Source organism: Heteronotia binoei, chromosome 12 (genome assembly GCF_032191835.1).
Source record: "Heteronotia binoei isolate CCM8104 ecotype False Entrance Well chromosome 12, APGP_CSIRO_Hbin_v1, whole genome shotgun sequence".
Classification (NCBI taxonomy): domain Eukaryota; kingdom Metazoa; phylum Chordata; class Lepidosauria; order Squamata; family Gekkonidae; genus Heteronotia; species Heteronotia binoei.
In genome coordinates, this window is record NC_083234.1 from 22,273,483 (window position 1) to 22,285,608 (window position 12,126).

A 12,126-nucleotide genomic window follows, 5' to 3' on the forward strand; every position below is an offset into this window, starting at 1 on the left:
AGTGGAATGTAAAAAGACATTGGACAATTTTTTAGTATTATTGAGAGAAGAAAAATATTGAACTTTGATTGGTTAGTGGTACCTTTATAATTGAATTTAAATTTATAACTTCGGGGAAGTCAAATACTGGAGGGAGGAGGGGTTGAAATATCATATGGGTTAGTATAGAAAAGAGATAATTAAATATTGTAACCATATGTTATTAATAAATTGTTAAAACACAAAATACTGCTTCTGATGGGTGGAGCAGCACCTCCATGTGTGCACAGAATTTCTTTCAAAATACATGGGGCTCATTTGATCCCAGATAATATTATTTTCCTGCACACAAGCTACTCTGTGTTTCCTTGGCCACTCATAAAATGTCAAATGTAAATCTGGTGATCATGAGTATGTCTGGGAAGTTTCTGGAATCCTAGTAGTATTGTGCTTTCCTGCACAATGATCACATCAATTGTGGCAACACGGCTGCAATGCAGGCTTGTCAGTCCCATGGTAGGGGCAAGGGATCCAAGGCCCTGTTGCCTGAAGAATACAGTTTTTAATGGTGGTGTCACGTGTGCTGTTCTGTCACTTCCATTTAAAACCCAGATGTGAAAGAGGACAGCTCCAGGAACCAGAAGAGGAGGTGTTGTCCCCCCCCCCAACCTAGAAGTTGTTTCCCCTCCTCTCAAGAGTTATCCCCCCCACCTCCATGTCCTCATCCCCAAACTTCCAGACAGGGTTGCCACGTCTTTTCTGGCCATTGCCAGGGAATGGGAGGTAGAATTTCCAGCTCCGGGTCAGGAAACCCATAGAGATTTGGGGGTGGACCCTGGGGAGGACAATGCTATAGAGCAGAGGTGGCCAACGGTAGCTCTCTAGATGTTTTTTTTGCCTACAACTCCCATCAGCACCAGCCAGCATGGCCAATGGCAGGGGCTGATGGGAGTTGTAGGCAAAAAACATCTGGAGAGCTACTGTTGACCACCCCTGCTATAGAGTCACTCTCAAATGCATCCATTTTCTCCAAGGGAACTGATCTCTGTAATGAAAAGATGAGCTGTAATTCCAGGGGATCCCCAGGTCTCACCTGGAGGCTGTCAGCCCTACTTCTTGACAGGCTATGCTTGCCAACTAGATTTACCAACCTCCAGGTGGGGCCAGGAGATCTCCTGGAATCACAAGTGATCTCCAGAGGACAGAGATCCGTTCCCCTGCAGAACATGGCTGTGCTGGAGGGTGGACTCTATGTTATTATGGTCCCTCCCCCTTCCCAAAGCCTGTCTTTCCTGGGCTACACCCCAAAATTTCCAGGAATCTCCCAACCTGGAGCTGGCAAACTCCCCCACATACACTGTTGTCCAGGGAGGACCTGGCAACCCTACCTCACCACCTCACATTTGGTTGTAAGGATGACTCCATTCTCATGGTTGCTGAGAGAACTGAATATGATAGAGGATATAAAACACTGTCCAAAAAAGTAATATATAAATGAATTATATTATCTAAGGAAAAGAATCATGTTTGCTTTGAGTCCCTACAAACCTGAGGCTAAGAGCTGAACTACACAGCTGGAAGGAAGCCCTCCAAAAACCATGCTGGGTAGGCTTTGTGGAGGGTAATATTTGAAAAGAGAAATGCTTAGAAAGCTTCAATGTCACCTAGAAAGCTACGTCAGGGAGAAGGACTCCATGCTGGTTTTTGAATACGACCAATAGCTAGTGGGGGAGGGGGGGATTGGATGTGCAAACCCAGTAGAAGCTACATGGAATGGCATTGGCAGACAATTGTATTAGGCTAAAAAGGGGGCAGGGGTGGGTAAGTGAGCAAAAATCAAAGCAAGCCTACCTGCAGCTCCAACTGAGCAGGCAGCATTGCGGGGAGAGAAAAACATTTGTTATGAAACAGATTGTTAAAGCAGAAGGCCTTGTCTTCTGCAGTGATTGGGCTTTTTCCTGAAGGCATGAACAGGCCTGAAGCCTGAGGTGATTATCTCAAGAGATGTCTGCAGTGTTCAGAAGCCATGTGAGGCCAAAAGACAGACACTGGAACAGACTTTTATTACCAGGGTGGATATGGTGGTCTTTAGAACAAAGGAGCAAGGGGGTATTTTGTTTGTTTGCTTTGGTTTTCTCCACTGTGGCCTTGCCCCTGGTGGTTTCTATAATTTCAGCTTTCCGAGCAAGGCCAGACTGTGGAAATCAAATTACCACAGTCTCTGCTCAAAATAATCTTCTCAAAAAGCACTAGATGCTGCCAGGTTAGCAATTGCCTGAACCTTGTTCTTCCATTTTCGCTAGGGGTGCTTAAATCTGACAAAGGCCACGCTGTTCAAAAGCTCTCTGCCAGTATTTGTAATGACTAAGCCAGCCCTGTGAATAGGATTCAGCCACTTGAGAGATATCAGAAAGCATTGGTGTCAAAGAGAATTTTGAATAAATAAGATCTTAAAATCAGGGTTGTCAGGACTTGCCTCTCAGCAAATGAAAGCCTAGAGAGTACTAGAGGACAAAAGATAGTGGGGGAGAATATATGTAACATTATCGACACAGGACAGAATCTAGTCAGATTTTCTACAACGCTGAGGTCATGGCTATGTTTTTGTGTTATTGTCTGTGTCCTTGGTGCTTTACTGTCAGGTTGACAAAAGTTAGGGCTCTACTCCTGGAGCCTACTGCCTCCATTTTGACTAAAAGAGAGGCAAATGTGGCAAGGGGTGACCACCAGCCTATGCAGCCATTTAGAGGCAATGTGGGGTAATGGTTAGAGTTTCCAACTAAGATCTGGGAGACCCAGGTTTGAATCCCCATTCTGCCATAGGAGTTTGGTGGGTGACCTTGGGTAACTCTCTTAACCTAACCTACCTCACAGGGGTTTTATAAGGAAAGAACAATGTAAGCTGCTTTTGGTCACTACTGGGCTGAAATGTGGGGTGTAAATTAAGGAAGGAAGGAAGGAAATTTAGTTAATCCATTTTGTTCCATACACTCAGCCCTCGAGGATTATATTTTAAAAGCAAACTATAACGATAAAAGACATATACAAGAAGTCCATAACCTGTAAGACCCAAATAATAAATCAACTACATTACTTAATCAATAAAAAGAGTAAGCAGAACACTTAAGGCCTTTGAGGCACTAATAACCCAATCCTATGCAGAATTCTTCCAGACTACACCCCCTGAAATCAATGGGCTTACACTGGAACAGTTCTGCTTAGGATGGCATCACAAAACACTTTTGGAAAAACACTAGCTGTCAAAAGCACATCGCTTCAACTTAACAAACCTAACTTAAAATGGAGAGAAGTAGGTCTTGAGCTGGTGTGGAAAACTCAAGAGTCTTAGTGCCAGGAAACTGAGGGCATTCCACAGTCAAGGCCCCATGGTGGCTAAGGCCCTGTCCCTTACAGTGACCCACCTTGTTTCAAAAGGTGGAGGTACCCAAAGCAGTGTCTCCACAGATGATCTCAGGTAGCAGGCAGGAACTTACTTGGCTTTGTTTTACTGGTGGTTCAGCCAAATGTCTGGCCCCAAACCTAGCTCCACCTCGGACATTAGTCTCAGTGACTGATAAAGGACAGGGAATAAGTAGAATGTCCCACTTCCTCTTCGTCCCCATCACCTATTCACCTATGGAAATCACTGCTGCTGAAAGGTGGGTGGGTGGGGGATAAAACAGAGGTTACCTTCTCTACTAGGTAAGGTTACCAACCTCCTGGTGGGGCCTGGAGATCTCCTGGAATTACAACAGACCTCTGGACTACAGAAATCAGTTCCCCTGGAGAAAATGGTTGCTTTGGAGGGCTGCCTCTATGGCATCATACCCTGTTGAGGTCCCTCCCCTCCCTAGGCTCTACCTTCAAGTCTCTAGGAATTGTCCAACCCATCAAGGTGAGTGGGCACGGTGGATGCATGTGTGAGGAGGTTGGAGAACAGGCTGGAATTCACCACCCGAGGGCCCCTTTCAGGCAGAAATGCAGGAATCAATGTGCTTTGTGTGTCCTCAGCTCTTCTTAAACGTTTCCTACACCAATGGAGGAAAGCCAGAAAAAGCTCTTTGCTTTTGATTAACATGTGGAATTCACTGCCACAGGAGGTGGTGGCAGCCACAAGCATAGCCACCTTCAAGAGGAGGTTAGATAAAAATATGGAGCAGAGGTCCATCAGTGGCTATTAGCCACAGTGTGTGTGTGTGTGTGTGATCTCCATATTGGCCGCTGTGTGACACAGAATGTTGGACTGGATGGGCGATTGGCCTGATCTAACATGGCTTCTCTTATGTTCTTATGTTCTTTGAGGAAGTGATGTTTTGAGGGAATAAGCAAGTGGTTGCCAGAAACACACTGGTGGGCACCACAGTGCCCATGAACACCATACTGGGACCCCTGCCCTAACAAAATCCCTGTGCATCCTTCCTTTCTTCTTTGGGATGAAATCACTGCCCACATATTGCGGGGGGGAGCATGGGGGGATCAATGCATCCCACATGACAGCTTCATTTGTCAAAGCATACTTCAGTTCCCTTACAGGACAGCGTAACCTTGATGAGAGTCCCTGTCCTTATAACAACGCTGTTCTGAGGAGCAGTGTAACAAAACCACAATGAAGAAGAGCTCACAAATGAAAACACCACATGTCAGCATCTATGCCTTCCTCTCTTCCAAAGTCCTTTTTAAAATCCCCACTGCGACCCACAGTTTTTCCTACTCCACCTATCTGGAAGCTCAGCCATTTATTTTGTGTTATAGCTACTGTCCTGCTGCATCAGTCATGTGACTGTAACTTCTCAATGTACAAAATTTGTCCTTCTTTCATCTCTTCAGCCTTGTGTCAGTCCTGTTGGGTAGGGCAGGCTAAGAAACATCGATGCTTGAGGGCATCTGGTGCATTTCACAGCTCAGCTGCAACAGAGGCCTCTTCTCTCACATCTAAGCCCAGCGCTCTACCCACTAGCCTTGGAGACACCCACCATGATTCTCTGGTGAGTTAATGTACCATCATATATGAACATATGAAGCTGCCTTATACTGAATCAGACCTTTGGTCCATCAAAGTCAGTATCGTCTTCTCAGACTGGCAGCGGCTCTCCAGGGTCTCAAGCTGAGGTTTTTCACACCTATTTGCCTGGACCCTTTTTTGGAGATGCCAGGGATTGAACCTGGGACCTTCTGCTTCCCAAGCAGAGGCTCTACCACTGAGCCACCATCCCTCCCCGAAGACTCATGTGAGAATGCACTGAGATCAGGGGGTGTGGGGGTGGACAAAACCTTTAACAAAAGCATGCAACTGTAAGGCACCAGGGGTCTCAAACCAGGGATTCTAGCAATGGGAAAGATGCTCCTTAGATTCAGAAGAGATGTGTTGTAGGAGAGCCATGCAGAGAGCCTCCCAGCATCTTTTTCTTTATAGCAAATCAGCTGTGTGGGGCTAATCTGATTGTGGGTACTTAACCCCCCCCCTCTAATGCCATCTCTCCTCATCTAAATCACTTGTTCCTTCTGAAATTGCTCATTCCTTCTGAAGTTTACCTCCACTGGGGTAAAATACAGCAGCTGTCAATTTCCAAGGCCCTGCCTTCATGGGAAGCCATCCTAATCTTCTTCAGGTTCTGTGACACTATCCTTTGCCTGCCAGCCACACTCCTGTGGTTATCCACTTCTCTATCTTTCTACCTGTTCTACCTTCCCCAGTTCAACCTGGCTGCTTGGCCACAAAGACTCCTCCTTCTAGTTGTGACATCTTGCCTCATTGCACAGTTTGCAACCATCACCCCCATTAATCTCTGCCATTTTCGGTCCACCACCATGGCCAAGCTTGGTCTTGCAACACAGAATCACATGTTGTAGGTTTCTAAGAGTTTCTTGCACGCTGGACATTCCATCCTCCACCTCCCAATCTTTTGAACATTTTAAAAATTCCTAGTATTATTTATTTTATATCTCAAACATAAAAGAAATGGAAAATATGACAACATTGGTAGCAAGTCTACACATAAGCATCTAGAAAGGGTTCCAAATCGTAAAAATATGTTTGCACGCAATTGTCACCAGTATGCCATACATTTGAATGTTGGTATGGTTGTAAGGTCCTCAATCCACTGAATTACAGGAGGCAGGCAATTTATCTGTCCCATGCTGCAATGTAAGTCTTTTAGCAACAGTAAAGGGATGGAAAGTTGATTTTCATTGACCATCAGTTACCCCCAGGTGACAGGCAAATAGTTTAAAAGTACCTAAGAAGCATCCTCAAAGATCTTGAGTAATGACAACTTCCCCCCACCAAGACTGAATAATTGGACATGCCAAAAGCATGTTTAAGAGAAAATAAGCATGAGATTCCCCCATGTTCTAGCACAGGGGTGGCCAAACTGTGGCTCAGGAGACACATGCAGCTCTTTCACACATATTGTGTGGCTCCCAGAGGTCGAGGAGGAACTTAATGCAGGCTTACTCTCAAGTAAGTGTATTTAGCATCAGAACCTCAGTCAGCCTCTGAGTGCTGACCCATAGGTAGGCGTCTATTTCCACTATGTGTGAAGCAGAGAAGGAGGGAGAAACAGGCAGGCTCTTCTCTTCCACCACGGAAATTGCCTGGAAATCATGAGCAAGGAAAGAGAGCACAAGAGCCAAGGGAACCACTGGAAGGAGGAACAGAATTAAAGAGGGTGGTGTGGGGTTCCCCCTTAATTTCATAGCTCCTGTAGAAACTGTATTTACTAACCTTGGTGTCAAGGCAAAGAGAGATGCACAATGATGGAAATGGTAGTCAGTGATTTTATGGCACATGTGTGTTTCCTTCTTCCATTTCTAATTACCTAACCTTCCTCTGTGCTGGTCTTATGAGGACTGTTATTCCCACTTTACAACATGACCATGCTAAAATGCTAGCATGGTCATGTTGTCAAGTGATGCATATGTATTTTATCTTTCTATGCAAAGAAAGCATTAAGAGTTTTAATAAAGATGTTTGTATCATATTTGTTCCAATCCTACAGCTCTCAAACACCTGACATTAATTCTATGTGGCTCTTACATTAAGCAAGTTTCACCACCCCTGTCCTAGCACATACAGCTTCTGAACCTCTAATTGGTTTCAAAGCTGTTTTGCCCTGTGGCATGAGAAGCTGCTGTTCAAGGCACTTTGGGTGCATGAAACTTGCACTCTTGAATTTTTGATTGGTCAGACTATCCTGTGTTGCATTCAGAAGAGAGCAAAGTACAGGGCTGAGAGGCACATGAATTGTGCCTGATGTCCCAGGAAACAAAGCAAACTCTTATGGCAGAGCTTAACTGACCCTGCTGTGCTGAAAAGCCAAACTGCACAAGCAGCAGTCCCAATCAAGCTGCCACGCAGGATCTTCTCAAGTAAGACGATGGGTATAAAATATTACCCAATCTTGAATACCCAGGTACTTTTCACAACACATTCAGTCTAACTGTATGCATTTCAGGCTGAAGACAAATATATTCTTTTCCAAGAGCTATTTAAAGTCAGTTCTCATCTCATCTTGTTCTACCATGTTCTAAAATCTTCCCATGTGAGAAAGTGGGTGATTTTTAAAACAGTTTTTCATACGTGAGTAGATTCTTGAAGAACAAATTATATCAGCAAGGACTATTCAGTACGCCGTGCTGCTTCTGCGCTGAGGAAGGTGAAAAACCCCTCACCCAACGGGAACCAGTGGGAACTGGGCTAAGTTTGGCTCTTAGCAAAGTATCGCGTCTGTGGAATGACCTCTTTAATGGCCCTGGATTTATTTTAGTGTAATTAATTTAAACCTTGCTCCATCTCCCTCTTAAGGGCAACCACAGACTTCTTTTTAACATGCCTTCTAGCGCTGTAAATGAACAGGGGCTCCTCCTGCTTGCAGCTGTTTCCTTTAGAAATGGAAATCACATTCATGGAAAAAGGGGGAGGTGCGTCAAAAAGAGATTTTAAGCTACAGAACTGTTACCAAGCCGAATAGGCCGGAGGATTGCTCATCGGAACAATTCTCTTCTCCTTATGTTTGATAGCTGAGGAGCATGCAGCTGCCAGAAAGCACGGGTTCAAAGGGTTCATTTTCCAAATGCAGACTACTCAACACAGAATTTAATCTCACAAGGCGGGAGGAGAAGCCTGCTGCCCCCAGGAAAAAAAAAATTATCGTTAAAGACAATCTTTGCCTTAGGAGAGAAGAAGACCAGACACCAGGCAGGGTCAATGTGCCTCCTTGGCAAGGGCTCCCGCAGCAAATATTTCTCTCTCTCTCTCTCTCTCTCAGTACTGAGCAACCCATTAATCCACACCACCTCAATTGGCTGCCTGGAATCCTCCCGCCTGCCATCCTGGATGGACGAGGTTTCCAGGAAAGAATCATCAAGCTCCATGACTCAAATCAATTCCATCTGGACTCCGGTCCCCCTGCAGAATCTCAGGAGGCACCACGCTCTTTATGCAAAACCTGTCTGTCTTTTTACAGCCCCAGGATGCACTCAGCCCAAAATGCCATGTCGGATGGGCATTTAGAGACTGACACCGATAGAAAGTTGAAAGGCCGGCAGTAACTAGCAGACAATATCAAGCTTCTGCAAACTCTTTGCCGTCTTCTGTTTTTTGCAAGCAACGTGATGTCCTCAGCCTGAAATGTCACGTAGGAAGTTTTTAAAAACTGACACCAATGAAAGGTAAAAGGCCAACAGTAACTAGCAGGCAAACCAAGATGGGAAAAGGCAAGCAAGAGAGCATCAGGGGAGTTGTGTGTATTCTGCCCCTTTTTCTGATTTGGCACCAAAGATATTCAAATTCTATGCTCAGTACCAAACATGCAGATTTCACAGGTTTCATTTTGCCAAAGTTACCCTGTGTACAAGATGCCAGAGTCTTGTATTTAATAGGAAATTATTTAACACTGTGAAAGAAGATCTGCTTAAGTTTTTAACCATCCTTGTTCCTGTGCCTTTAGACAGCAGTCCAACAACCAGCTATTAATGAGGGGGCCAATCTGATTCAGGGTATGGGTGTAGGAAGAGTTTTGCCCGCTTAATTCCCACAAGTCAGGCCACTGTCACAGAATAGGGCCAGTAAGAGTGGTGGCTGTGCTGACTGATAACCTAGAGACAAGCAGAATACACACAGTTCCAACTGGCTGCCATGTCCTTCGCTTACCCGGATACGCTTTGCACGCCGCATGTCGTTTTCAGTAATGGTGCTCTGGGTAGGCACCACAGTTGGTTCATGCGGCTGGAGCTGCAACGGATGGCTCTCGGGCTGGGGGTCCAATGTGGATGGGGTCTCCGGTGGGGCAGGCGTCTGTTCTGGTTGGTCGAGGCCATTCAGTGGGGCTTGTCCAGCCTCCTCAAACTGCCCCTTGCTGGAGAAATGCAGCAAATCCTGAAATCCCAAGTCAGAGAGGTGCAGGTTATTTATTGTGGCTGCTACAACAGGTTGGCAAGTGAAGGCTGTGTTTTGAAGTTTTTAAATGATTGTGCCTGTTGTGTTAGCTTGAGGGTACGCATGCACCCCTACCAGAAGAAGGGAGGGAGAGATTTTGCAAGACTGTCCTTCCTTATCCCACTGAGTACCCATCCTGCTCCTTGCACATTTGTAATTCACACACAGCAAAAAGCAACACAGACATGACTGACTGTGGGAGAAGAGAGTGGGATTGACTGGTGGGAGAAGAGACCTCTTCCTTGAAGCTGCTGCACAAATGGGAAGTCTTTGGAGGCAGGCAGCTAGATCAAAAGCAAGTTGTCAAGTGCCATTTTCATCAGGAATGGACTGGTTAGGTTGCTGCAATGTGTGGATGTAAGTATAACACTCATTCACACTTGCTTTATCCTAAAATCATGAATGAAAACTCCAAAATTCACAGGGCATGGTGTGTGAATTCCTTTCTTGAGGGCAGGGCTGTTGCTTTTAACAATGCGGTGGACTGGCAGACCCAGTCTTGTGCTGGTTTTGTGCTGAGCACATAAAAGAAGGCTGGCTCAGCTCTTGCTGGGTCACCATCTTCAAGTACTTGAAGGGCTGTCATAAAGAGGATGGTGTGGAATTGTTTTCTGTGGCCCCAGAAGGTAGGACCAGAACCAATGGGTTGAAATTAAATCAAAAGAGTTTCCGGCTCAACATTAGGATGGCTACCTGACAGCAATGAAGATCCTGTGAATTTAGGGGGAGGTGTTTGTGAGTTTCCTGCATTGTGCAGGGGATTGGACTAGATGACCCTAGAGGTCCCTTCCAACTTTATGATTCTATGATTCTACCAAGTGCCATGGAGGAAATGGGGCATGAAGCCCAAGGCTTGCTCATTAATGACAAATTTTGCCATGACACTTGAACCATGCCGGGGATTTCCAGAACTTGCTGTCTCCAGACACCTGTTAAGGGCAAGAAGTCTTTCAGTTCTCATTCCAGGTACCTGGATTTGTGTTATAAAGTTAGTTCTGCATCAGCTTTCCATGGCTGAGGGGAACATAAGAGATGCCATGTTGGATCAGGTCAATGGCCCATCCAGTCCAACACTTTGCATAACACAGAGGCCAAAAAAACAGATGCTATCAGGAGGTCCATCAGTGGGGCCAGGATACTAGAAGCCCTCCCACTGTCTTCCTCCCCCTACACACACAAGCACCAAGAATACACTGCCCCAGACAGAGAGTTCCATCAATACATTGTGGCTAATAGCCACTGATGATGAGAGGTGTAATTTGGGTAAGTCATCCTCCATTTTTAGGGGATGATGCAATTCTCATAGACAGCTTCAGGAGGGGATTGGATAAATGTATGGTGGAGAGGTCCATCAGTGGCTATTAGCCACAAGGTATAGATGGAACTCTCTGTCTGGGGAAGTGATGCTCTGTATTCTTGGTATGTGGGGGACCACAGTGAGAGGGCTTCTAGTGTCCTGGCCCCACTAGTAGACCTCTTGATGGCACCTGGGTTTTGGCCACTGTGTGACACAAAGTCTTGGGCTGGATGGGCCACTGGCCTGATCCAACATGGCTTCTCTTATGTTCTTATCTCATTTTTAGGAGATGGACAGATGCAATTACGGAAAGTTGTCCTCCATTTTCAGGGAATGATAAGGGATCAAATTAGGGGAAGTCATCCTCCATTTTCAATGGAAGCTACTCTGATCTCCTTTAGCTGATCCCACTGAGTATACCTGTGTCCCTTCTGCACATTTCCCCCCGTTTTCACTGGTTACTTCCAAACGCATGAATTTGGGAGGGCGACCTGGTCGCCTGCCTGGTCCAAACCTTCGCTTTCCGCGTCCACGACCTCTGCCTCGTGCTCTGGGGAAAAAAATGTACAGAATGTTGGGTAAGAGAAAAAGGATTTGTAATTCTCTCAGTCTTTTCTCCTCTTTAAAATTTATTTTTACACAAAACATGCTTTCAGGGTGGGGGGGAAGCAATGTTTGAAAAAATAAAATTTATACAGACATACTATCAGAGAAATACGAATTATATATAATTTTCTCTCAGTCTTTTCAAACACTCAACCATTACAGTATATTTAGTGAAGGCCTAAACTATAAAAATCTGAAAATAGCTTGGCAGCAAAGAACAGGACTCCATCAGCAGCCAATGAAATATACTTTTGTGGTAATCCGAATATGGGAAGAGGCTGCATGATGGGCGTGCCTACTCCAGCATTGGGTTTTCAGCAGTGACCAGACAGATGCCTATATTATGCTCAAAAGCTGGGCCAGAAGGCATCTGCTCTGCTCTGTTGTTTGTCCCCAGCACCTGGTATTCAGAGATACACTGCCTCTGGGACACTGTCCTAGTTGCTGCCATGGCGGGAAACATGCCAAGGCAGATGGCAGGAATGCCTGCCCCCTATCACAAACACATACCACACTGCTCACCCGCCAGCCTGCCCAATCCCAGGTTGCTCCCTCACCTTCTCATGAGGCTATAGGCTCCAAGACACCTCTCTTTTTGCCACCTCTTATTTGACAGGATTTCTTGTTACTAGGAGATGACATCAATCTACTTCTGCCATTCAGTTCCCCCAATGCAGAAGGAAGCTGTTATGTACCAGCTTCTGAACCCAGGGCCATAGAATCCCTTTATTTGCTAGCCATTGATCATCCAACAGAGAAAGGAAGATCTAAGACAGAAGTTCATGATTGTCACAAAAGACAAGCCTGA

The 12,126-nt window shown here is 45.5% G+C and overlaps 1 protein-coding gene across 2 annotated transcripts in view; it reads right to left on the bottom strand.

Annotated features, from left to right (window-relative positions):
* PRDM10 (PR/SET domain 10) overlaps positions 1–12,126 on the bottom strand; it is a 126,154-nt gene that overhangs the window by 36,324 nt on the left and 77,704 nt on the right. For both annotated transcript variants that reach the window (XM_060250774.1, XM_060250775.1), the window contains 2 exons: positions 11,133–11,262; positions 9,131–9,355 (listed from right to left, as the gene is read on the bottom strand). In XM_060250774.1, the coding sequence (XP_060106757.1) occupies positions 9,131–9,355; positions 11,133–11,262 (355 nt within the window). The remainder of the gene's footprint in view (positions 1–9,130; positions 9,356–11,132; positions 11,263–12,126) is intronic.